We start from the raw sequence: 27,892 nt of genomic DNA on the forward strand, positions 1-27,892 counted from the left end.
AGCCAGAGCCTCAGTCATTTGGGCTCCACCTCCCCTCTAACCTAACCTAACCAAACCAAACCAAAATGCCTAAAAGCATTCCCCCACCTTGCCCAATTCCCTCCTTTCCAGGGACTGGCAGAATCATGTCACACACAACCAGGGAAAAAAGGGTGGGGAAACACACACATGACCGCATTTTATTGCATGTTACTAATAATGGAAAATGGCAACTTCAAAGAGAGCTTTGATTTCAAATAAAGTAGTTTTTGAACTTAACTGCCGTCTTGAGGATAAAAGCAGGATGTCTGTTGCAGCTGTACTACAATGTGCATCTTGCTCTATACAGTAGCTCTGCAGCAAGGGATCACAGATGGTTTGTGGTGGTGGGAAGACCCTGCTCTTAGGGCCTGCAGACTTACTGTACTTGCAGAATTCCACCTTAAAAGTAATTGGACATGTCTGTAACTCAGAGAAGATTTACTAAGCAATGACACATTGCACTTGGATCTGAAAGCTTAACATCTGGAAGCCAAATGTTAGAGGCGATATAAAAGGGCCAGCCCAACAGACCAGTGGGGCATTTCTAAGCCAGGAACATCCTCAGGATGGACCTTGTCCTTCTCAGTGTATTCCTGCCTCTGGTGACCGTGGCATGGGGCCAGTATGGTGACTACAACTACGGCCCCTATAACTATGGAGATAATGATGAATGGGCCAACGTGTACCGCCAGGGTTTCAACTTCCAGTGCCCACACGGGCAGGTGATTGTGGCCGTCAGGAGCGTTTTCAGCAAGAAGGAAGGCTCTGACAGACTGTGGAACTACGCCTGCATGCCGGCGGCCCAGAGCCTCGGTGAGCCGACAGAGTGCTGGTGGGAAGAGATCAACAGGGCGGGAACCGAATGGTAGGAAAACCCCAACCATCCCTGGAGGGCGCAGCCCTGATACCCCCCGTGGAATGTGGGTGCTAATACTGCAGTCAGGGGAATGCAAACGGGTATTAATGCTGTCATAACCAGGAGCTTCACTGCTCTGAAAGGCTGCCTGAGACTCATTAATCACAATGCATGCGTGTGGGGTGATCAGCATCACATTTGCCTCCTCTGTAGCAGTTTCTTGCTGGAGGGTCTCTGTGCTTTAGAAATGCTGTGTCGTTTGGTCGCTCCCAATCTCAGTTGCAAAGTGGTTCAATCTTGCTATTGCTGTTTCACAGATGAAGAAAAAGGGCCATGAACCTTTAGCGAGGAGAGGATAAAGTCCCTCTTGAAAGGCTACACATTGTATCAGTGACTAAACCTGGTTACAAACTGTAAAACTTCTCACTCTGACCTCCTGCTCTTATCACTAGAAAAAAAATATTCTCTATATTGCACTGGCTTTTCTCTTTGTGTTTTTGTTGCTAAGCTTTTTGGCTTAGGCCCAGTCAAAGGCTGTTTTTCAGTCATGCTGGTATTAGAGGAGCCAAAAATCCACACTAACAAGTGATGATGGTGGCACATATATGCATGATAATGATAGTAGAAGATCATGTTAAATCCCTAATACAGTCAGTTTTGGTTAACTAAATGCTACGTTTTACATCAGCCTTAGAGGCAAAGGTAATCACATTTTATGGCGAAAATAATTTTTGGAAATGTGTGGTGTTTCACATTTAGGTAGCACATATCCAGTATTTAATGATCTTCTGATTCTTTCATGAAAGACAGTTTTGGAAAACTGAGTTTGAAATATTTTTTTGGTAGAATGAACTCAAGAATATTTTCAAATACTTCAAATGGTTTTGCTCCAGAGATTACAATGTGATTTTTGTAGATATCATGTTCTATGGGAACAGGTTAATAATGAAATGTGAAGCTTCTGCTTTTTAAATGATTCAAAAATTTGTTCTGAATTATTCATACTCTTTCATTTACCACGTGATACATTCCTATGGCTGATGCAATTACTAAAGAAAAAAAGATTGACCCTATACTTAATTGTTGGAATAAGAGCTGAAAAGAAAGAGGGAGGACTGCAATACAGGCAGAAAGAAGACACTGTGATAATACTGGATGACTTCTTCATTTTTCATACATTGATGCAATTTCTACTTACTGCACAGTAATTTTGAATTAGACATTTCTATTGTTCAAAATAAAATTATTATTCTCTTTCTAAAAATCACTGGAAGCAATTGCTCAAGTTCAATTCTCACAAACAGAAAACATTCTATATAGAATGCTTTCTTTTGCTGTCTAGCCATGGGGCCACATTCATTACCATGCTCTGTGTGCTTAGAATGACTACATTCACAGTATATTATCTGACTCTCATTTCCTTCACCTCTTAAAAAATCTTTCTACTTCATCCTTTTACTTGCCTACATTTTTCCTATTGCCAACCCTATCTTTTCTCCAAATTATTTTCTTTCCCAATCCCTCTTCAATGGGTTTAACTCTGTTTCACTCTCTTTCCTAGCTTTTGGAGTTTAGTTATTTCTTCCCCAGCTCACCTTTCTAACATCCTTACATCCATATGTGTTCTCTGCATAGACGTCTCTCTCTCCCTCCCTCCCTTCTTTCTGTCCTTCCTTTCTCCTTTCTTTCCGTCCTTCCTTTCTCCTTTCTTTCCATCCATCCATTCTGGGGGGAGAGGGAAATACACCAGAGTGATTAGGAACACATACTCCTTTGCAAAGGTGAACTTGTGCTCCTAATTACTTGGGCTATTTCCATACATCTTAGCTAGCTCTGCCTGCTTGTGTTCTGCAGTTTCCAGCACCCAGGGCTGAGCTGGTTGCATCTTCATGGACAGAAGCTTGCTGCAATCCAGCACATCCTTCGCTGTGCCCAGACACTGCTGCACCAGAACCCAGCAGGCTCATCCCAGACTGGAGTGGAAGTGTGGGCCAGCAGCAGACAGCCTGGAGCGTCTGAGTGCAAACTCAAACCTCATATTAATGTGACGGCACAGATGTAGCCTGCGAGGCCTTTGACAATCCCACACGTTCTCTCTTGGCAGCCTTACTTCTCATAGCTGCCTCTCTTTTCTCACTCTCTTCCATGCTCAGCTCATTGCTACTTGGAGCCACCCCAAATTCTAAAGAGATTCACTCAGTAATCAAGTGGGACCACAAATACGAGTCACAATCTGTACCACTAGTTCCTGTTTGGCCACCTCTGTTTCCCCGCTGAGCTCCTGACAAACCAATGTGCTCACGAGCAACACGCCATCCTCATGTCAGCTGGCACAGCACTCTGCTGGATTCACTAGTCCATTCCCCATCCTGGTAGGATGGACTCTAATATTCTTTCTTCAGCTCTGCCTTACAAGGTGTTTTGTTTTGCCTTGTATATGACATCCAGGTAGACTTAACAGCTTGTACCACCAATAACTACAAAACTGCCAAGTTTTTCTCCTAAAATTTAAGCTACATCTCCTCTGCTGTAATTGAGGCTTTTTAATTCCTTGCCTGACCTTCACTGAATAATGAGAACAAGCACACTGCATCCTTCATAAAATCTCTTTAACTTATTAATAGGTAGAAGATATGCCTTTCCCTCACCCACACACCTTCACTCATGCTTTTGCTCTCAGGCTAAACACATCTCCATTCTTCTAGTTCTCCTTTGGAAGTTTTCTATTCCAAAATTCCTAAGCAAGCACTGACCATATGTACAGCTCTCCTCTGAATTCCCTCCAGTTTCTCAGCCATGTCCCAGAAACTCTAGTCTGGCAGAAACACCAAAAAATGACCTCTGACAAATTGTCTAGGGCATTTCACAAAACACCATTCCTGACTGTTGTGCAGCTGCACAACAGAGACAAGCCCAAGAGGGGTTTCTGTAGAACAGACAACAAACCAAGAAATGCTTTAGAGAGAAAATGAAGTAGGAGTATAAAGCACAGAGAAGAAAGAGTCTGCAATTCATTTTCTCAGGCCATTAGCACTGGAGGGGAAATGGCAGAAATGGATAGGGGGAGCACATGAATGGGAGAGTTGAGGGGACTGGAGGGCAGGAGAGAATCACTGGCAAAGCTGTTCTAGGTAAACTTGCTTCCTACACTAACACTAGGTGTTAGATGGGCTTCTAAGATTAAACCTTTAAGACTTTGCACCTTACAGATACGAAAAAAAATATTCAAGAGAAAGAGGATAATGACACAGATCCACATTAGGCATCTAATCACAATGCCTAATTTATGAACTGTCTCCTTCCAGAGTCAATGGAGAGAAACAGGTACTCTAAAAACTGCCCTCTGGGGCACCCCATCTCTCTCCAGAAGCAGACTCGTGAAGACCAATCACCTCTGACAGCTGCCTAGAATTACCTACTGACATTTCAGAATACATCTAACTATAAGTGCTTCACTTGATAAACACATCCCTGAAGTGAAGCATATTTGTACATGCACTTCTGAAGAAAGCATGTTCTTTTATGTTTTGAATGGACATGAGAAACCTGTGAATGTGTTATAAGACCCACAGAGAAAATTTCTGCAATAGATTGGATGAAATGACCAGTGATGCCTTCTCAGCTTCATTAATCTATGTATATATTTAAAGTTAGCTACATGAACAAAGGCTTTATTGAATCTGTCCCAACACCTTACTCCTGTCCCTAATGACTCTGCAAAGGCTATCTGCTAACCAAGGTACTATTCAATACTGGGAGGAGAACGTCTGGAGCACGGATAAGTCTTCAGGACATCCTCCGATTCTACACACCCTTCATTATTTATATGCTGCAACATCTTAAGGAATCCTGCCTTTTAAGACAGAATAAACCTTGTGTTTTTAGCTCCATTTGTATTGGAGGAAGGTTGACCTTGGATAAATACTTCACCACCTAAGAAAAGGGAAGGTCTGAGTGACTGCCGTTGAGACTGTTCTTTGTTGCTTCACTGAATACTACAGAGTTGTCTCTATGGACTGGTCTTTGAACAAGGTACTTAAGAAAAAATGTTTGTCTTGTCTGAAAGTACTGAAGGACAGGGGTCAAACAACTGAACAAAAGTTTGCAAGTGAAAGACAATCAGTTCTTCTTTCCAGAATAAAATGTTTGGTTTACACCACATAATACAGATGGAACCATGCCATATCCCCAGTACACTCCCAATTACACATAAGGCACAAGGCAGAAATATTTCCAGCCAAGTGGTATTTAACACATGTTTATTGTCTCTTCACTTTGTTTAGACTTCTGAGAAAGTGTTTGGATGGGACTTGGAAAAAACATATCTAGATTCTCCCTCCCCACTCCCATTCTCACTCTCCTTTGCCTTCTCTTTAAGTGCACAAGCACACACATGCAGTAGGGACACAACCCTGTTTCTCACAAACTGAGTGCACAGACAGACTCATCAGCAAAGGAAATGTCTGCAGGAGCCTCCTGTTCAGGCGCTGGCAGCACACCCCGGTACATCTGCAAGGAACTGTTTTGGTTCTCAATCTCTGACCAATCCCAAGTCTCAAATCTGAGGCTGTATTACTGAAACCAAATAATCAAGCTGCCCTTTCAAAATGCTCCCATTTGTGTTATCTACACAGACAAGTTAATTCTCTTCAAAGGCCTAGGTTTATGTTAAAGGGATAGTGCTACAAGCTCTTAGCGCAGCTGCAATGGACTGAGTCCAGTGGGAGCATCTGAGCAGACAAGGGGTGTTTCTGTAGATAGGCGGGTCTCATCAGCGTCTGTCAGGAAGAAATCAACAGGGTGATTAGGGCCTTGCCTTCCCTTTGGGCAGAGAAGAGAAAGAAAGCCATCACTGACCCCTAAATGAAAGGAAAAGATAGATGAAGATGACAGTGAGGTTGCCTTTGGCATGTGGAAGTCACGACAACACATCTCAACACTCCACAACAGATAGTGGAGACTCCTCGTAGAAGTGGCCATTGGGGACTGGCATGGCCTAATCAAACACAAAAAGTCGTTCCCTTCTTCTGAGTGCCAGTGTTTCAAGTGTCCTGAGTCTGCCCTCAGTCACTTATCTCTCCTTGCACATCTGTAACAGACTGACCGTTAAATTAGCTTTCACCATGCGACTAATGAAACTACACAGAGGAGGACACTCCACAACATAACTCAGGAGAGCAGGATAGGGCCTCCTCTCCCCAGCTGTACCAAAAGGAAATTAAGTTTTGGATATTGAAAGTAACAGATTTTGGTGAAACAACGCTCTATTAAAACAGTGTCTCTAATGTCTCATTAAGAAATGCCTCCCACACTCTAACCATGTTCTTACTGGCCGTGTGAGGTGAGGCCACCTCTCCCTAAGCACTGCAGGGAGGACTGTGGATGAAAACACGCAGCGTTATTTCTATCGGGTCAGTTTGCCATGTCTGACATATCACTGTAATATATAGAACCATTCTGCTGTGACAAGCTCCAGAGAGAGAGCTTTAAAGTAATTAATGATGCAAGTTTTACAGGAGCTATCTTCTCCACAGCAAAACAGTGGGATTTTTTTGAAGTACCTAGAATGGCACTCTCAGGTTACCCTGTTATAAGGAACAACTAGCCCTTAATGCAGCATGACCCAGTGACTACCAAGCTGTGTGTCAGACTCTGTATGTTTCCAGAGAGCTTCAGGGAGTGTTACCCAGATAATTCCTGACAGATGTGAGGGATGGAGAGCCTTGGGGACAGGTCTACAACAGAGCTCCAGCATTAGGTGGTACACAACACTCTTGGGCTTTGTTTAGTAAAGAGCAAACGTAAGATGTAGGCGTAATTATGAAGTGGCACCAAAACTGGTGCCATTGTTCAAAACAACTATACTGTTGCAAGCAATATTTGCTTTCAGCCTGGCAGGCAACTGTTGTGTCAACAAGGTACACACTTGGTCATCGAGGCTATATCAATGTTTGCAAATAATGTGGTACAATTTATGTGGATCTGTAGGGTGAAACAGTTCATGTATGGGCCCAAAATTCACATATGCATTTTGAGAAAGTTTGTTTTAAACCAGCGCTAGTTTGGTCTCACAGATAAACATTCACTGGTGAACAAGAAAAGTGGTCCTGACCTGAACTAAACTGATAACATGGATGCACACTTTGGTTGCTTGTCATGACAGAACTCAGCTGTAGAACACTCATCAACCAAATCAGAAGAAGGTTTGGCAAAGGAGAGGCTTTCCACAGCAACTGCAACAGGACCTGAAAAGTCTGAGCCAGCATATCCCTATTACTACACAAAACTCTACCCAAAATAAGGCTGCATAGTTTACTTACCTTCTGTGAAATGCTGCAGTCACTTCCAACAGATGTAAATGAGGGAAGAGAAGGGCAACTTCCCATTCAACAGCACCTGACCCTCACCACCACCAATCTTCCCACTCCTCCATCTACCAGCCAGCTCACCTCCTCTTCTCTCAGTACCAGATCCAAAAGGCAACTCCTCATGCATCGCATCTTGAGCCAACTAGAAAAAACAAAACAACATATCCATCACCAAGTTTAATCCCACACAGTCCCAGCTGGTTTCTCATGCTCTTCTGCATTAATCTAAAAGGTATCTTCCTGTCTTCCTAGCAATGTCAGGATATCATGAGTGAGGAGAACCCAACAACATGAATTCTGAATACCAAATTATCCATATAACAAAAGTGCTACAGAATGGGCCTAGTGAAAACACCATTTTTTTTACTTGGCCGTAAATCAAATTTTTTATTCACCATACTCATTTGCAGGATTTGCTGTGACAGGAGCAGTGAATTTAACAGAGAAGAAAGAAATCCTCACATATTAAGTGTTGCTTTCAGATTAGTGCATAGAGCATCTTACTAAAAAGGTATGTGGGGAGGAGTTGTTTGTTTCCCTGGAAGAATAACTTTCCGCTTGTAGGAAAGAGGTCAACCGCAAAAAGGAAAGAGAAGAAAATATTTTATTTAAGCTCACGAATAAGTACTTTCTGAGAACATCTCTTCATTTTTTGAGGAATATCTGGATTTGACTTGAAAATTAGAAAGATCAAGGAAAAAAATCTTGTGTTTTCTCAAAGCTAAAGAAAAGTACTTCAATGTCACTATTATCTTTTTTTGGCTGAACCCAATATTGAACTTGAATAACAGACTGCAGGACTTTGTATGAGACAAATAGAGAGGGAGAAGTGAACATGAGCTTAAAGGTATATTTTAAAACATTCAAAGTAAAATTTGAAATAAAATGGCAATTTAATTATAAGACATGACCGATGGCCAGTTATAGTCTCCATCTAATAAGTTTTTAAGGCAACTCCAAATATTTATTTTAAATAAACTTTTCATGAGAAGAAAGAATCAGGATCAAAAACCCCATACCTTCCCAATGTTTAGTGCCCAAGTATGTGTACATGAGTGTGTTTTGTTAGCTAGAATTTTTCAATCCACTATAGTGAGAAGGGTGCATCAGTGACATCTCCTTCAAGATGAATCCTTTCATCAAAACTGGAGCATATTATTATAATAGAGGTGTCAAAAAAAAAGGAAGTGTTGTAGGGGAAAGACAGCAAGAAATAGGGCAGGACTTCCCAGACTGAATTTGAGAGAGAGAAAGGAGAAGAAAGAACTTCCCTCAAAGACAAGTATGGGCCAGAATATCAGATGTTGATCAGTGAGGATGGGAAATAGCAGGGAAATGCTGGGCCTCTGAGAGGAACTGCAAAGGAAAAGGAAGAACTAAATGCTCCCACTATTGCACCTATGCAAAAGAGCTAGAAAGTCTCCCAGGGGCACAAGGACTTGAGTAGTAGAAATGCATATGACTGGTGAAGGGGGAGAGGCAGAAGATGAAGACATACAGGATTTGTTCTGCTTTACACAGGTTAATACAGAAAAGCGCTCATCTTGCAACAGGTACAACCATTCCCTATATTTCTGTTTATCAACCTTTCTTTCATCAGGATAACACCAATCATCTGCAGCTATCCAATATGTTTACACAGAGTCTTAGCCATATGTTCCCACGGCCTATGTGCCAAAAAACAGAGCAACTTCCTATCAAAGTCCTGCTGAAATCCTCAGAGTGCCAGACAGACTGTCTTACTGGGTGTGATACCATAGCAACTCAAGAGTCCCCATCATCGCTTCACTCTGAAGGGCCTTGGAAGAGCCTCACAAAGCACAGAAAGTTTGTGTGGCCCCAGCAACGTGGCGGACGCAGGGATGCAAACAAACATAAATAATCTTGTCTGAACAACAGAGCACGGTGGAGGGGACATATGGAAAAGACCCCTGCTTCAAAGGAGGAAGCTGAAAGTTAGGCACAGGAATTCAACCCTGCACTGGTCAAAATTGGTCAGTTTTTCAGCTTTTGCCTACAAACACTTGAGCCTCAACCTTTGCGAGCACTAACATCTGTACGCACAAGTGAATGACTTTCCAAACACAAACTCTGGTAGACGATGTGTTTTCCCTTCCCAGAACTCCAGGCTCATTAAAATAAACCATGAGGTCATTGAATGAATCTAGGGGAAAATTTTGTGTATATCCATCTATCTGCATGCTTAGAGACCATGTCTATTCTACTTGAAGGCACTGATTTACGTGTAAGACAGAATTCCTGAGTACACAGAAAGCATGATTTTGAAAACCCAGTCAAAGTTTATGTGAGTCTTATAATTTCACGATATCTGAGTCTCAGTTTTCCTCATGTGATTTTTATCAAATCACGATTTTGTCACAAGCCTATAGTGTTTTGAATTAAGGATGACTTCTCCTTGAGATATGTAATTGAGAAGGAAAATAATAAATAAAATAAAATAAAATAAAATATAAATTGCTGAACTTCTCATATAAAATTTTCTAAAGCTTCTTTTTTGTAGAGAAGCAGTTGAAAAAATTACTCCAGTGAGCCCCAAATGCTCAAATACCAATGGTCAAAGATAAAAGTAATAATGGACTATTTTGAAGTCAGTCTCATGATTTGTAAACAGTTGAGAATGTCAACATCAGAACAGTCTTCTTGCCTGCATACTGGAATGATTAAATACTTAAAACCAGCTTAAATAGTTTTAAATGCAACACAAATGTTAACACATTATTAGGTAACTACTGTTGCTTTCTAACACAAAATTGTTACTTAATACACAGCAAGTGCACACAGTGCTTCTCAATACAAAGCCAAACTCTTAGCTTCCACCTTGAATCAATATTTTTAATCATGTTTTCATAAATTCTTGAAAATATCAGGGAATCTAATATCATGTTTTCCTTATGTGTTCTCTTCTTTCTCCTCTTTCTTAGGTATCAAACCTGCTCAAACAATGGCCTGGTGGCTGGTTTCCAGAGTCAGTATTTTCCATCTGTGCTTGACCGCGAATGGCAATTTTACTGCTGCCGCTATAGCCGAAGATGCCCGTACTCATGCTGGTGAGTTCAAGCAGACACCAGACCTGTGACCCTCTTCTCCAGCAGTCCTTATAAATGTCTTTGGCTGCTTGACCCATCAAAAACCTTGTCTGAGGAAAAGTTAAATGTGTTTTATGGGCTTAAGCAAGTTATTTCTGGTCTAGCAACAGGATTCTTGAGGATCTATGGTTAAGGGAAGAGAATGAGGGCACGGTTAGGCCGAACAGCACAAGGCAGTAGCTAGCTGTAAATGAACAGGTCTGGGTACCAGCAGCAGCCTCGCTATGCTGGAAACCATGACAGGAGTCTCCAAAGTGGAATGGCATTTCAAAGGTGGTGATACAGCTCCCACTATAAATCTAGCACACTTACAGGAGTAGGACCATCTCTGCGCTATGTAATCGTGCCACCATGACTTACGAGAGTGAATTTACTGCCAGTTACCTCAGAAAAAATATCCTCTGGCTGACAACTTGGTATTTTTGTATTTGTAGTGGATACAACTTGCTCCTTCCCTCAAGGCTGTTTGAAAACCTAAGTCAAAATGAGCTACTGCTTATAGTCCAAACCTAAAAAAAAATGTGGCCTCACCTTAACACAGCATCACAACTGGTGCTGGCAACCTCACAGAGGCTATGGAAAAATGAGCTACACATCCCAAGCTTCCCTGTGTCCCCAAGTGTGGTTTCTCAAAATTGAGATAGAAGTACAGTAGGAGACTACAGAGAAAGCTCATATTGCTCCTGCCCACTCTGTGTAAGAGAACTCAGGATTTTACACATCAGGGCTATTAATCCAGCTATTCTCACTGATAAAAAGAATAACCTGCCTGCAGCCAAAAAAAAAAAAGCGGGGGGGCGGGGGGGGAGGTGAAAATCTGTGCTTTGAAGTAAACTTTCCATTGAGACACATCCAAACTGTTTCGTGCCCTTTGGTCTTACTTGTCTGGCTGGCTACTAGCCAAACACAACAGCAATGCCTTGCTTTGCATCCTTCAGTCTCCTTACAGCCAGGAGGAAAAGAAATGGAGTTTTATTATTATTATTTTTAAATATTTTCAATGATAGGAACTCTGTAACAAAGTCTTTGAACATTGTTCTGCCCCCTTTTCAGCTCACACTGCCTACGGATGTGCTCTGCCTGGGGGTTTATTTACATACCTGCCCAGGCTCTTCCCTCTGAGGGAAAATCATTCTAACTTTTACAGAGTTCTTCCAATCTTCTTACTCCTTAAATATTGCATGTATTTTCAGAGAGGCAACAGAAATTTTCTCTGACCTCTTTTGTTGTTGACAGTTCTACTTCCCTCAGACGTTGTCTTGACAACTGGCAACAACTTTGTCTCTGCCTTGCAAATTGGCATTCAGAGAAATGCAAATCCTAATGTAAATGTTTGGGGTTACTGATGTCTTGTGCTTCCATCCCAGCTGCACACTGACTCCTATTCTACCCTTCTATTTCCAAAAGTGACAACACTCCATTTCTTGTGCTTGGAAACGAATGCCTTATGCAGTTCAGCAGCTACTGTCTTTCCATGCAGAAAAGGCAGTATTTCAAAGGCAAGCGAAGCATTTCTCCCTCTAAGCAGGGCAGAAATCCCATGTGCTCATGTTCTGGGAGGGTAGAGCTGTGAAACCTCTGGGAAGACCTGTCACCTGGTTTGTGAAAAGCTTCTGGTACATAGGTTGTGATTATGAGTTCATTATAAAACCATTTTGTACCCCGTATTACCAGGCTCAGTCACTCCATCTGGAGCCCAGTTTGTTCTGTTTAAGCTACTGGCCTGTCTTGACACTTCCATGCCTGCTCTCATCCTGGACAGTCTTTCATACAGTTTCTTCTACTTGAGAGCCTTGTTTGACCTTGCTCTTTGAAGTGCCTCCTTACAATATATTTCTTCCAATTTCTTTCAAGCTCTCATTCTGCCGTTGGAGTTTGCAAGGAAGATACAAGCTCTTTGTACATACAGCTATCCAAATCAGGATGTTATGGTCTGGACGGACAGACAACTAGATGAGTAAAAAACTGGTGGTTTAACAGGCTCGGAAGGTAGTGGTTAGAGGGCGATACCCTGCCCGAGTGTCCACTACGAGCAGAACACTGCAAATAATGGTCTACCCTGGGACCCATCCTGTTTTACATCTTTATCAATGACTTTGAGGAGGCAACAGAGCACTTTCTCACCAAGTCTGCGTATGACACCTAACTGGGGGCAACAGCCTATACGCTTGAGGGCAGGACTGCTGTTCAGAAGGTTATAAATAAAAGGCCTTTTCTGCTATGAGGACAGTGAGGCAGTAGAGCAGGTTGTCTGGTGAGGCTGTGCAGGCTCCGTTCTTGGAGGTTTTCAAGACTTGGCTGAATAAAGCCCTGAACAGCTGGTGTGACCCTAGTTTAAGCAGAGGGCTGTACCGGAGACCTCTTGAGGTCCCTTTCCACAAGACTTGTCGTGCAATCCCAAATAGGAGGACTCCTACTGCTGCAGGGCCCACAGCATGCAGCTAAACTTCCCTCTCCAAAACAGTGGTCTCCTGCCTATTGTCTTTGGGAATGGTTTATTTTCTGTTTTATTCCTTTCACCTTGCCTAGACAGTGTCTGGGAGAGAGCTAGTTGTTATGCTAAGATATAAATAACATGAATTGCAATGTGGTAGTATGAAACCCCATACCTTGGACTCAATTTTACTATTACAGATGTGACTTGTTTGAATTGTGAAACTTCAGTGTACAGCCACTAAACTTCCCACTCCCTAAGCCCAGGAGGTCTCACTCACAACTTCATTTCCATCGGCATTTCCAAGTTATTGTCACAAAATCTTGTTCAGACATCATGCTTCTGGTCTGTATCTTGCGCTCTGTTTAAGATGCATTTGACAGAGAGACTGTGTTTACCAAACAATCTGCAAAGCAGTTCTGGGCTACCAAGGGTAGGACCTCAAAATGTATATGCATATAAGACACAATAAAAATGCATGCGCATATGCAGTATCATTATTTATTAGTTTCTGCCCCAACCTATGATGGTATTTATTCTGTTCCAGAAACTAGCTGTCAACAAACTATATGTGGAGAAATAGCTATTAACATGCTGCTGACTCCTGTTTCTTGGTAGAAGCAGCTTGATTTCATGCAAAGGCATCTATTAGTATATGACTATGTGGTAAAGTAATACCAGGAAAATATGTAACAACTGCGGTGCCTCATGGATCATGCATGACACACAGGAAAATCCATGTTCAAAGACAATCCTCACTGCAGAATTTCTCAGCAGCCTTAAATTTTAATGTGCAATGAATCCTTGATTATTAAACCAAATATGGGCAGAAAGGCATTTTTAAGAAAACTGACAATACTGAGGTGTAACAAAGCTTTGTTTTAAATTAGCTCTCACCTTGAGTATTTGATCTCTTCCTCTTCCAGGGCTCTCTGGCAAATATAAAAGCAGTAAGGCAGCTGATCCTTATGCATGGTTTCTCTTGGCTCTCCTTCTTCGGTACTACATTGCTCCTGAAGTAAGCTGGTCTTCCCTACAATGAATAAAGACAGGTTTTCCCCATGTATATGAGCCATGCAAATGGTTCGTTAGAATTTGACCTGGTTTTTACAGGTGGAACATTCTTGCTTTTTGAGTCCTGCTAATATATATTGGAATACTAATTTGTAACACCACCATGCTGACTGAAACCCACGCTTAAACACTTTGCTTAATTTAAGAACATGGTTAAAGCCAAATACATGCTTAAGGACTTTGCTTGGTCGCATCTATATCCTTTCTCTTTAGAGCCCAGCAGTTCTGTTTCACAGCTCATCTTCTCACCATTAATTCCCAGTTTACCTGTAGAGTAAGCCCGTACTGCAAATAAATATACTCATCTTCTCCAGCCTCATAGTTTTGCACTTGCTATTTTAAATTTTTTTTACAAGTACTTTGCTCCTTGCTTACCATGCCAAGTTTTGTCATGGATTCTGCACATTTTTACCATACTGAAAATAATTAACATTCCCCACAGGAGGCAGAAAACCTCCCATTATTTTACCTGGCTAGGGAATGCTACCACAGTAAAATAAACTGTGTGCTGATTCAAACCATAAAGGAAGCAAATCCATCCCAGATGCAGACACAGCATTATTAAGTCGTCCCATTAGAGCTCAGATTTTTCTCTTTGCAAGGAAATTGAAAGCTTGACTCCATACTCCCAAAAACAAACACATGTCACAGAGCAGCCCCAAGTCTGCACAGACTGTTTATGACTGTTTCTCCTCTCCAAACAACCAGCAGTTCAAGTGTCAGAAGGTCTGTCTGGAGCTGTGGCTGCTCTCTGTCTTGGTGACATTGTCCAGGCAACAATTACATTTTCCAAGAGTTATGAGGCTTAAAGAACTTATTAGTTTTCTGGACTCAACCTGCCACCAAAGCCATATTGAAACTGATGAGATCCTGTGCAGGCTTCTCAGAGATTACCAACAGCAGAGATACAAATCCAGGAGGTAAACTCAGATGTGGTGGAAACAGGCTCTTCTGGGAAACACATTTGCTTAACATCGGAAAGCTGGTTAATGTTATTTCAGATATGTCTTGATAAACGCACATAAGGTACCCTGGGCTCTCTGCCGCTTGTATCTGTATTGCACTAGCTCATGTAGACCTCCAAGAAGAACTGCGGTCCCACTGTTTTGGCCTCCTGGCTCCTCCACCCTGTGAGAGATTGTAGTTTTCGCACAGAGGGGAAACAGAAGGGCAGTGATGTGTTTAGGTGAATCTATGATCTCATAGCCTGGAGCCTGAACTCAATCCCAAAACACATGTGAAGTGGTCACATGAGAGAACTGCTCATGTCTAGAGCAGCTCCAGGACACCTCTAGTTCCCCGGCAACCCAGCAATCTGGAATTATACTGGGAGCATTGGCAGGAATTTCTACAGACAGCTTAAGACCTTCTTTGGCTTTTCAGCATAGTATATTTTTTAAAAGGGGATGGCTGCTGTCCTCCAGCTGGAGGAAGAATTGAAATTGATTAAAGACCATATAACTCCCATGTCCACTGAATGTAGCATGCATGCTTATGGCTCTTGAACAAAAATCCTTCTTTAGGAGAGCAATATTCTTGAAGCACTTATAAATAACGTCTGAAACAGTAAGGTCATTCAAGGGACACTCTTACTTAAAGGTCAGGAAGTTAATGTCAAAGCTCATGTTTTCCTCATGAAATGGAACAGCTCCTTCTTTTGTTTGTGGCATTGTTAGAGGAAGACTTCAGCAGCGAAGAGAGAAATTAAGGTTAAAGAGAAGCAATTCATCTTGTTAACACTGTAGTTGAAAGAGAAGTGAAAAATGTAAGGCACTCCGAAACACGTGCTTACTAGCAGGAAATAAGTATATTCAACAGTTCACACAGGAAACTGTGAGCTCTACCACTGACTGTCTTTGATATTTTAAAAGATTCATTTCTTTTGTCTGCTTGGTATCTGAAAGCAAGGCATACCCATAGGTCCCATTTATTTCTCTAAGGGGTGGGCTGTACAATACTTATAAGGCCATTACTGTGACTCGATCTTCTTATTGGCAAAAAATAGACTCATGATAGCTATTTCTGAAGTCAATCATTAAAAGAGTGCTAGCGATCATTGTAGATCAGTACAAAACATTATTCTCAGTGCTAAATGAGTAACTCTGTGTTTTCTGTTAATCTCTAGCATAGTAATTCTTCACCATGGAAAATAAACATTACTACTCTCAGACAAGAATAATAACAACAGTAATCTTGTTAAAGGTTTAATGTCTTTTTTCAATAGGTTTCTTACCCTGAGCAAGATTTGCAGGATTATAGTAAAGTGCATTAGAAAAATGTGGGCATCTGTGGGGCGATACAAACCAGTCAGAAGATAAACCATCCCACATCAACTCTATTTCAGCTAAAAACCCCACTATGAAAATACTCTTTTCTGTCAGGTTTTCCTGCTCTCCTCCACACATGCCAAACCACTTACACCCCTTCTCACAAGTTTCTCTTTCCCAGTCTTTAACGTAGAATTATCTGTTTTCTCCTCTGTCGATAATGCCACTAGTGGTCCATGACTCTTGTGTCCAAACATCATACACTCGATACTAACCTGCTAACCTGAAGTGTATTTGCAAAGCTGAAGCAGAATTCCTCTGTTTTCTGTATTAATTATTGCAAATAGATCATACAGATTGAAAAGACTACCACTTGCTACAGGTGTCACTGTTTTCTCCTCTATGAGTTCTTCCCCAAACTTAACACCTCTGTGCATATCTGGGTTTAGTAAACAATTCCACTACATGCACCCTACTAGCCCTTGCACAGATCCTCTGCCTCCTCAGGGTTCATTTGGCACCAAATTACTGAGTACCTGGGTCCCACCATCAGTATAACACAGGTCTTCTCACCACTGCTTTGCAAGCCTCTTCTCTAGGCCTTTCTCTCAGGTATCCTCTCAGGCACCACAAGCGCTACAGCTTGGTCCTAGAGGCCTTAGGTCACCCCAAACAGCAGCAGCAACTTTGTCTCAGCACTTGGCAATTCCCAAGCTCCTCACTGTTCCCTTAGCCCAGTTTTCTTTGCTAAGAGGTCAATGCCAGAAGTGCTCACAGGGCCCTCATGCAGGTTACTGTGGATGCCTCTTCCCAAATGGTCTTGCCCTTGGGAGTGCAGACGCCCATGGGCAGGTAAACCCTCACCAATTAGGGCAAAAAATTGTATTTCACTTTTTTCATGGCTCCTCTCAGCTATAAACCATATACCGCCACATTTAGTTCACAAATGCTACCACATTTGTGAATAAATTACCTATCTGTAGGGCCCTGGCACGTGGTTGACAGTTGATACGCACTAAAGTGTAAAACACAATATTTTCAGTTAAACACTTGATAATACGGTTACACACCAAACTACAACAAATGATGAGGGAACCACTGTTCTGTGCCAGGCAGACCACTTCGAGAAGAGCCTTAACGGCTCCATGATGAGAAAACCAAGTACTGGATATCCCTATGCATTAAACACTAGAAAATCTCTCGGTGCAGATACATTTTGTGTGACTTATCCCCAGGATAACAGAGAAGGGCTGGGTAACCCCACGGAACACTGCTATATGGAAAACCAATTGCATTTCCTTCTAAAGGATACAGAGCAATCCAGACGACCTTGAGCTGCATGGGCTTAAGGGAACAGTTTCATAAATGAGTACAGCAAACATCAAAGAGAGCTGAATTACACAGACAGACCACACAGACCCAAGTGAATCTGAACATTGCTGTCATAGCACTATTTATAATTTTTCTCTCCAGAACAAAAGGAGTCAGTAGGCATCTGTCTGTGTAACAAGACAAACTTCAGAGCAGCTCATACCCCCGTATCATTTACTTTCGGTAATTGCATATATTTGCTTTTTGAACATTTCTTAGCAGAGGAGCCTTAAGAGGCTGAATGGTAATTTGAAGAAGTTAGCAGAGGGGGAGGGGGAGACGACAGTAGGCAGAAAGAAAAGAGAGAGAAGCTAAATGAAGGCTCCATGCTGCATCCATTCACTTCAGAATAACACTGCCTGCTTCTGCAAGAGGTCTGTGGACCCTTCATAGTATTCAGGAGCTTGTAATCAGATTTACTTTTCAATTGAAAGGGTCATGAAGCAAGTTCAAAGAACTGACTCTCGGTTCTGTCTGAGTAGAGCTGAAAGCAGCTTTTTAACTTTGTGTTTTGCTCAAGTCTCGTCTGCCCAGCACATAGTGCTGGTCAAGATTACAGAACATTTTCCTTGCTGAATGCCAAACAGATGTTATGAAACACATTTGGTAGAACATATATAAACATACGCCTTAGTGTTTTGTCATAATAATAGCCTGAAAAAGCCCCAAAACCTGGAGTTGACAGAGGAATGCAAAATGAAATCCTGGTCCATAGCTGGTGTTCATGCCACATGCTTTTAAAACCTGCTGTAACCCAGGAATCTTCAAAGATGTGCTATCAGACAGGCGGGCTACACATTAGTAAACTAAATATGGGGACCCTCCTCTAGCAGAGGAAGCAGCCACACTATTAAACTTTTCTCACCCTCCAAAACAGTGTGTCCACATTCTCCCTGTTAGGAATGGTACCTACCATGTGATAACTCACAAACTTTCTTTGAGGTATCTGCTGAGACTGTGCTAGTTGGTCAGGGCTAAAACTGTCCCAGGGATTGTTCCAATAATTTGCACACCTAGGCAATTGAGTTATAGTGCCCAGAAACATTCTCTGGTGTTGTTTATTCTATTAGCATAGATACAGCCCCAGTTTCTCTTGACCTCTGGCTATGGATCCAGAAATACTCTCAAGTTCCCAGATTTAGATCCACGGCTTCACTGAGGGGAGATGCAGGTATGCAAGAAAGTCCTCTTCAAGGCCTTGACTTCTGTGTAAGGAAAATGGATAAAATACAGACCAAGTAGCAGAGGTCAGGCTTTCTGAATTATAATCTAGCCCTCATTACAGCTCTGGGGATGGAGTGGAGGGCCTCAAAAGCATCTCTTTGCAAACTAAAGTGCTTTCAGCAAGTTAGCTATACCGAAGAACCATTTTATGCTCAGATTAAGGTTCTTTTATGGGTCATAAAGGTGTGCTAGAGATTCAAGTCATAGGCTGTCTAGGTAAAAAAGTATTCAAATCTGAGCTGTTAGCTGTTTGGCACTGACAAATAAATATGTATTTGGGAGCACAGGGGGAGGTGTCCTGAAAACAAAAATGATAACATCAGCTTTCAATCAAAGTAATAGATCAATTAGGTTTGCTATGGTTTGACAGAAACACATTCAGGTGATGATCTTTGGTCTAGAAAAACCCACCAGGTAACCGGTGAGAAGCCACAAGAGACAGATTTGTGTAGTATTTGCATTTATTCTCTTTGTCTGGGTCAGAGCCAGTTCCCTTAAAATTCGATAGTGGTCTCATTTTGGACTTTCATGGGGGCTAGACTGTGGCTTTAGTTTTCATACTTGCAGAGCATACTGATGACTCTACCTACCTATCCATCCTAACAACTGCCAGTGTACATGGTTTCTTCTATTTCTCCCAGCCAGCAGCAGCTGTCTGCATGACCTATGAAATATTGCTGTTCATTTTGTACCAACACCACAGCACTGCAAAGGCTCTGCGAATCCATGGGCTCTTGGTCAGAGCTCTGACAAGAGATGCTGTGACCAGGCCTGCTCTTCTGCCTCCTAAAACCACTTGGGCACGGGTGTTCTTGTGCTGCAACTAGTAATTTGTTTGATGATTGCTATGGCCAAAGGACAGGAGGCACAAGAAAAAGATATGTTCAAAGAAGTCGACGGTTGAGGCTTAGGGATGTCATAAGGCTGCGCTTGAGTTTCACGCTCATTCCTGTTTTTCATTTGTCAAGGAATAATTATTTATTAGGAATGATGTTCCAACTGAATGATGGTTTTGTTTCATTTTCAAAAGCTGAAAATGACCTTGAATTAAGTCACATCTGCTTTACAAAGCAGATGTAAACAGCATAAGGGTAAACAAAGTGATCAAAAATACATTTAAAATAGAGTGCTGGCAACTTCAGTGGATTTTTTTGTTATAATAAATGGCTCTAGGAGAAAGCAGCCTAATATTCCAGAGTCCCTCCATTTTCAGGTAGACTTTCAGTTTCCAATAGCACTCCAACAGTTACTAGGTTAGGCTCCAAATACCCCCAAAGCATATCATTTTAAAAACTTAAAACCATTCCAATAATTATATTCCTAGTGAGTAAAATATTTCAGCTTGCACTCAAACCTTACTGATTTAACAAAAGGTAAACATGCACATGAGTGCTTAGCTGGGCTGTGCTGGGATCACCTTCAAGCACCATTCAAGTACTGCTGCTGGGCTGAATTTAGGCAGAAAAATGGTTGTCAGGATTTCTGTAAAGGCATCTCAACCCTTTTAGTCTCAACAGAAGTTAAGCTGTTTGTTTCCACATGGACAGTGTCTCCCTCATAGGGAACCTGATTCTACCCTGTGCATTTTTGGAGTGAAGCTGACAAGACTCCACCAGCAAGTCCCACTTAAAATGCTGTAATACAGGGAAAGACTGGGTGCCAGGTTTCCATTCCTGACCTCTAACATAATGTTGACATAGAGTACTGGTCAAGTCCCAGCCACTTCCCCCATCTGTTCATTATCTGTAAAACCAAATACAGTATTACTTGCCTATTTCCCAGGGAAGCACTAACTGTAATTTGATTAATAAGTACAGAAGCATTTTGAGCTTCTTAGATAAAATACACTGCACAAATATTGTCCAGGCCCATATTTTTACATTATAAACTAGGCAGCAAAAGGAAACAACAAAGAGGAAGGGATTAATTGCTACATTCATTTAATAGAATTAATAAATGGATAAATGTTTGTAGTTATTTTACTTGTAACATTTACAGCTCTCTACAGCAGCAAACCAAACAGATTCACAAGAGGCGAGAGCAAATCCCTGCAATAAAGACATAAGTAGTAGACAAGCTTTACATTCTTGCTCAGGCTGCTTTTATCCCAGAGCTACAGATGTATATACATATAATACTCCAACTTGCTCTTTACAGTTCTACACTTGCTGAAATTTATTCAAATAGCTACATTAGTTGAGTAGAAGACAGAGGCAGTCTCATAGGTGAGACTGCATCTTGTGGTACTGTAAAGAAACAAAAAATTTTAAAGAATCAGGAAAAAGCTATTTGAGTTGCATTCAGTCAACTGGACTTATTTCTATAAGATGGTAAATTATCTTATCTTCTTTTTCTTTGATGTAAAGGTTAACAACAGAATATCCAGGACACTATGGAGAAGATATGGACATGATGATGTACAGTTATGACCATTACATCCGTGGGGCAACCACAACTTTCTCTGCTGTGGACAGGTTTGCTTTTCATCTGTGTCACTGGAAATTTAAGAAAAAAAAGTCTTCCTTTTCTGTTTCCTTCAAACAGTGCACGGCTACACATCACCTGCTGTGGTACTCAACATCAGGCTAGTACTTCTGAGGACCAAAGACCACAGTGCATTATTTTTCATGCCCAAGGGGGTCATTTGCCATGTCCATCTAAGTAGTGAAAAATACAGCAATGGTAGGCTTGTCTAAACCTGAGCTCTGGAAAGTGTAATAGATCTTCAGTGTTGTTTCTCACCTACCTCTCGTCAGAGCATCTTTCATCTTAGTAAAAACTCAGCCTGGAACACCTTGTCCTTTCAAGGGATGAGGGACTCATTTTGGCTCACTTTCCTTTGCAGACAAGTGGGGAATCTGCCAGCATGCAAAGATAAGACCATACAAACTGCAATGTGAATGCTGTAAACTGCCTAATCCATTGCAACACAATCCTAACAGATTTGAGGCCACACCAGGAATTAAGGCAATGCAGTGTGCATTGATTCCTTTCTGGAAAACGAGTTCACTTTTTTTCCTTAATCAGTCCTAGTTATTACTTGACCTTTGCTAATCCTCTTGAGCGAGGCCCTATGGCTAGTGAAGTTGTAGTCATGCAAATGGATTCATAATTGCTCTGCTCAGCTAAAAAGAAGTATCTCTCCCTCTTCACTATGCAGAACAGCGCAGTTTTAAAATTTAGACTTAACATAAACCCCACGGTGCCGTCTCTGGGACTACAGAGATCCTAACAGAGCAGGTCAAAGGAGAGTGTGAGCAATCACTGAAACCTGACTGTGGGAGAGAGATCTTCATTCTTTCTTCTCAAGCTGGCCTCTAATTTGTCAACTGTGAGCTATTTCTTTGCTGATGTTTTTTATCAGACACTTCAGTCCAGTATATTAAAGCATTTGTTATCAAACACAACACAGCCAGCCAGGCAAGGTGCACTGCACTGGCCTGTCATTGGTGGGCTACAGGAGAAGTGGGGAGAGAAGAGAGAAGGAGGATTTCAAACACACCAACATTTCAAGCTGTCTCTAATAACACTCAAAGGAGTTGAGATGCTTTTGTCAATGACACGCTCAGTTTGCCAAGGTTCACTAGGGATTCCCTCAATCAAAACTACCTAAAATAAGACCCCCTTTCAAAAAATGATAACACACTGCCACAGGTCCATAACTGTAATTTTCTGGCTAAAATTCATTAGCCTGTTTATTAAAAAATAGAAGCCGTGTCTGCAAATTATCCCTACAAGTAGAAGAGTAACTTTCACAGTTAATTGACTCAAGGGTATCTCTTCATCCCTTTGGATAAAGAATTTACAAGCCTGCAAGGGACATTCCTGTCCTGTTTTTTTTCTCTTAGATATTCCCCAGCACTATTCTTAATCTCTGTTCCTCATAGCCATGGCAGAGAGTCTGTCTGTGGCTGCTGAAGGCTTAACACAGTCTCCAGAACAGGGTTGCAGCAAAGGACTGAGGGTGTACATCAGGAGTAATGGTCCTCACAGGTTATGGGATCACAGCACCTGGAAAGGAAAGAAGCCACCAACAGCTTTGTCCTATCACAGCTGTGACAACACAGATGAACCTGCAACACTAGCAGGGGAAAACTATAGAGAAAACATTTTAAGAATTGCAATCTAGGAAACTTTTCTGTGCTAAGGAACTTCCTGGGCTCCAGCTTCCAGAGCACCTAAAAACAACTTGTGTTGCCTAGCATGGAAGCGAAAAAAATTCCTGCTACACCAGTTCATAATTCAGATTCATGCAGTAACTCTCCTGAGTGGTACACTTGCAAAAGCTGGCAAACTTTGTCATCCAAAATGGTTCTTTGCAGCTGGTTGAGGAAGAATAAGAGCAAAAAAAGCTATTCTCAGTCCCAGTCTGCCAGCGGCATACACACATGCAACTTTTCTGTGTAAATATGCTGTAGATTTTGAGACTGCTTTTCATTTTCAAGCACGTTAAACTTGTGTCCATACTATTTAGTCCATGACAGGCAATGTTCTTGAGCTAACGAGGCACAAAAAAAAGCCTTTGAAGATATTTTAGTGTAAGCTTTCCTAACCACGTCAAACAGTTCTGCATTTTTGGACTTTTTGAATAAACTTGCAGAAATCATATCCTCCCTTCCTACTCCATAAGACGTTGCATCACTGCAACCATTGCTGATGTACAGGTATTTGAGAGCACATGATGCCCTGGCAAAAGCTGTAGGAAGTTTAGAAACATTGTATCCCCACCTCCCCTTCTGTAATCACTCTTTGTGAGTTTCCATGCATGTGTATCAGGAATGAATGAATGAAGGAGTTGCTGTTCATCATCAGAGGTTTTAAGTGCTTGTCTGTAGAGCACAGACTTTAGAAGTGGTTAATATTTATATTTTTCAGTCAAATGGGTCAAAACCAGAAAACAATTGTCTATAAAGCAGGACAAAAGCAGCTGGAAAGAATTAACAGGGGCCTGAAGTACCTCTGGGAGCACATTTGGGAGCGTGGTGTAACACTGATGTAGACAGGGTGACCTATGGACATAAGTAAGAGAGCATTTGCAGGAAAAGTTAATATCTTTCTGTCAGACAGACTGATAGAGTCAAATTTCAGAGATGGAAACAGGGCATGTGAACGGCTGTAAACAACTGAAACTGCCCACATAGACATGCACATTGTATATATACAATCTGGTGGGGGTATATACAATTGTATACACAAAATCTGGTGGGGGCCGCCGGACACATTTGGTGGGTGCCACAGCTTGCCCTTCGCTGTGCAGTATATTATAAAAACAGCACATGCATTCTGTCATAAGCTCATTTCTTTTACAAAACTGTTCTCTGTTCCATTTATTTGGGTGATGTGAATAGCCAATAATTTCTCAACTGCTCAGACATCATCACTGAAAGAAAGATCAACACTCAGATACCCCAACAGTAAGTACATTTGAAATGCCTGGACAAGCTGGATATCTACCGAGCTTGGCTGAGCTAAATTATAGGGTATTTCGTGTCCCTAATAAGTTTCATATGACCAAAGAAAGAGGATTTTGTCAAACTCAATATGAATAGGAATTCATAGAATTTTTTAACTGAATCAAAACCAGATTATTTGACAATATTTGGAGATAAAAGATATTTTCCCTACAGCATTAAAAATTCAAATCTGACAGCATGTGACAGCTGCAGAGTAACAGTGACAATTCAATATTGACTCCCCAAGCCAAGGAAAATGCATGAAATCAGCAATTTGTGGCAGACCTATAAACTAGTGTTAAGGGTATGCAAAGGCAAATCCATATATATTCTAAAGGATGCCACACAGGATCTGCACTCCCACTTGGAAACTTGTAAGGAATCTACAATTGAAACAGGCTGATAACTATTGAATTAAACACATAGCACCAATGGTACAAAGTAATAGCCTGCATCCTGAAAAGCTGGACATATATGCTTAACTTCAAACACAAGTAATGCAAACAGAGATAAATTAAAGCATTAAATGCAAAAACCTATTGGCCATCAAATGTGCATATATGCTAAAGTGTCTGCAAGATCAAGCTTAAATTATAACTTTAAAATATTAGAACAGAATTATTTCTGAAGTATGCTGTTAATTCAGGTAACTAAAATACATTTATTTTAAAGAACTTGACATTAAACTTTACAGTATCCTTTTTTAGGAAAATGACTTAACCTCAGCTTTTGAGCTAAAAGTCTCTCTGACAACGAGTGCTAGTTTACCAGACCTTAATTTTGACCCATATAATCCTGTTAATCCACATGAGAGTCTTTTTTATTTTTTTGGTCTCTCTGGGTAGGTCAGTGACCAAAAGAGTAATAACTGCCTTTGAAGAGCATGCATATAGTCCAAATGAGGACTTTCTAAAATAGAAACGAATGTTGCATTCCATTAACCTTTGATAACCATTTTATGAGGCAATTATGATTAAAAAACACCTAGGAAAGGCCTAAAGAAAACCAAAAATAAGCACTATATAACTAAACGCGGACTTGCTGATGAGTATGAGACAGACCCAGTTCCAAACAACACTCAGCATAAATTGGTGAAGTATTTAAAGTATTTAAAAATCTCAGCTAATGAAAGCTGAGACGCTTTATATTCACAAAGAGCTTAAGAGTCAAATTAATCTTATTCCAGGAGAGAGTCACCCAGTTAATGAAACCATATAAAAGCAGTTAATGCCAGAATCTAGGCTCAGGTGTCTCAGCACATGCCTGAGTGGCAGCAGGTTCTGCACCAGGTTCCTCACTGTTTGGACCAGCCACAAGAAAACCAGGACTGTGCAGCGGTCTTGTAAAGCAAGTTCCTATTGAACCACTCTGGCAGCACTATCTGTCCCACACCTCAGGTTTAGGAGACCACTATTAGCAGAATCCAAACTTTCGGAGACCTCTTGGAGTACTATCCATTACTGATTTAAATGACAGCTGCCATCTGCAAGGACTGTACATCAGATCCAAACTCCTGTTAGCCAGCACCAAGCAGCCGAAATCAAACATTTGCTCCACAACAGGGCAGTATTTGGTCCTCTGAACCCATGCCTTTTTGTCAAGGGAAAAATTAGCACCCAATAAGCTAAGGTGGAAATTTGCAACCTGTTACAGCTATTGGACACTAAATCACTGGCCTCCACTGTTGAATCCTGCTTCTCCAGCCACGCTTCCTACTCTCCTTACACTCATAAACATTTTCTGACTTATATGTGACTTGTGGAGATCAAGGATGAGAAGTGAATTTAATTTCTCTCTCTATTGATTCATTCAATAGTCCTTTAATAAAGGACACTACCTAGAAGACCTTGTCGTGGAAAGGGGAAAAAAAAAAAAAAAAAGGGTTAATTTTGCTGTGTGGATAACTCCACACTTAGAAATACCTTGGAAATCACCCATGTATTTTACTTTGTACACATTCCTGAGCAATGTATCACATGACAATAACTTTTGACAGAACCATCTTTTTCCTCTTGGTCACTGATTTAAAGGTGATTTAGGACTGATCAAGGGTCATTGCCTTCTGAAGGATACTCAGAGATCTAATTAATCAGAGAGCTCATTTTCTTACCATGTGAAGGAATTATAATTATCAGACATATTTAATCTCCTTCCAGCCCATAAAAACACAAAGCACTCAGAGGAAAGTTAACTAATGGCCAACAGATGTTTTTATTGCCACAATACCTGGTGTAAAGTTATTCTTACTTGTATAGTCTTATCCTCTGCAGTTCTGGCTCACTAACATCTCTCTCTTGTCTCTCTTTCATGCAGGGATCGTCAGTGGAAATTCATTGTCTGCAGGATGACAGAGTATGACTGCCCATTTCAAAATGTTTAAAAAGATTAAGTGTACCTCACTTGGAAAGCTTGGGGAAGGACAGGGTGAGATGAGGGTCAGTGATTACAGGAGAAGGGCAATTAGGGTCACCAAAAAAAAGTACCAAGACTCATCAGCTGTCTGCTGAAGATATAATTCTTTCACTCTGGAGCTAATAAATAAAATGCCGGCCCATGTGCTTGCAATAGCAGTTTTGGAGGATTCCTTCAGTCTGCACTGGCAGTTGTATCCCCCAACAAAAATCGCTTATGACATACACGTTTATGATACACAAGTCTATGGCATATGCACAGTTACCTTTTTTTATATATACATATAGCCATTCTGAACACATACAACTTTCCATAGCAACTTTGTATAAATTGCTTCCCAGCACAGTCACTCCAAATGAGGTGAAAACACACTATAAGCTTTCCAATATCCACTAGACCTTACTGTCTTTTACTGTGTACTTGGAACCAACACCGTGATCCCTGCCAGCTTCTCAGCATTTAGTAGCTGAAAATGTGCTGAAAGCAGCATCAGGTCTCTGACATACAGCATCTGGAGTTACCTGTTACAGCCCTCAGTGTAACTCCATTGCTACAAAGGTCCACCTGCACAGGAGAATTCCAAGTATTTACAACACTGGAAGACGTCAATATCTGATTAAAATGAGAGTAGATCCAACAATAAAAACAGAAGCCTAACCCAGTCCTACTGAGAGTCTCTTTTATATTGTCTTTAAAGTCTCCAATGACACGACAAGCCAGGAGCTCTACTCTGGGCAAGCCCAGGAGGTCAGGCCACTCACACTTTCAGTAAATATATATACTACTCTTGAAAGGAGTCTGCTTTTCAGATGGATTTGGTTTCCACTATGTGTGCCTGTACAACATCCATCTGCCCTTGGTAATATATTCTTGGCTTAGAACAGACAAACAAAGCTAATGACTTAGGTGGCCTCAGTTCCTCCAACTTGCAGATCTCGTTCCCTGTAAAGGATAAACTGTCCATGTCTCAAGACCGCGCAGCAGTTGTGCAGCTGTAATCCAACAAGAAAGACTATTGATCTCTTCCAGGAAGATCTGATATTTGCTCTTGAACAAACAGGAATTTAGGGCTCGGTTTCTTACCTGATGAAGTCAACGGCAAACTTGGCAGTGGCTTCAGCAGTGCTGGCTCAAGGGCCATGATGGCCCTGTGTACCAACTTAACATTGTAAAGCTTCATAGGAAACAGTGGTGTCAGCCAGTCAGTTTCCATGTTCCAAGCATTTTTAACATATTTACTAGCATACCCTCAAGCGTGAGCATTAAAACTACACTTGTCCAATAAAAGAATAATAGGTTTTGCAT

General features: G+C 41.3%; 1 protein-coding gene across 1 annotated transcript; it reads left to right on the forward strand.

The window, feature by feature from the left end:
- The first annotated feature begins 574 nt into the window (after nt 1-574).
- Nucleotides 575-27,892, forward strand: DPT (dermatopontin). Its single transcript, XM_065648439.1, has 4 exons — nt 575-886; nt 10,188-10,313; nt 21,089-21,196; nt 26,489-27,892. The coding sequence occupies exons 1-4, from the start codon at nt 588-590 to the stop codon at nt 26,553-26,555; spliced, it is 600 nt and encodes a 199-aa protein (XP_065504511.1). The 5' UTR covers nt 575-587; the 3' UTR covers nt 26,556-27,892.

This window comes from Caloenas nicobarica, chromosome 1 (genome assembly GCF_036013445.1).
Source record: "Caloenas nicobarica isolate bCalNic1 chromosome 1, bCalNic1.hap1, whole genome shotgun sequence".
NCBI lineage: Eukaryota > Metazoa > Chordata > Aves > Columbiformes > Columbidae > Caloenas > Caloenas nicobarica.

Bases quoted from the DNA above. Each gene is read 5' to 3' on its own strand.
- DPT (XM_065648439.1), top strand. From the start codon at position 588: ATGGACCTTGTCCTTCTCAGTGTATTCCTGCCTCTGGTGACCGTGGCA. The intron at 887-10,187 runs GTAGGAAAACCC...CCTCTTTCTTAG, and splicing joins AACAGGGCGGGAACCGAATG to GTATCAAACCTGCTCAAACA. The intron at 10,314-21,088 runs GTGAGTTCAAGC...TTTGATGTAAAG, and splicing joins AGATGCCCGTACTCATGCTG to GTTAACAACAGAATATCCAG.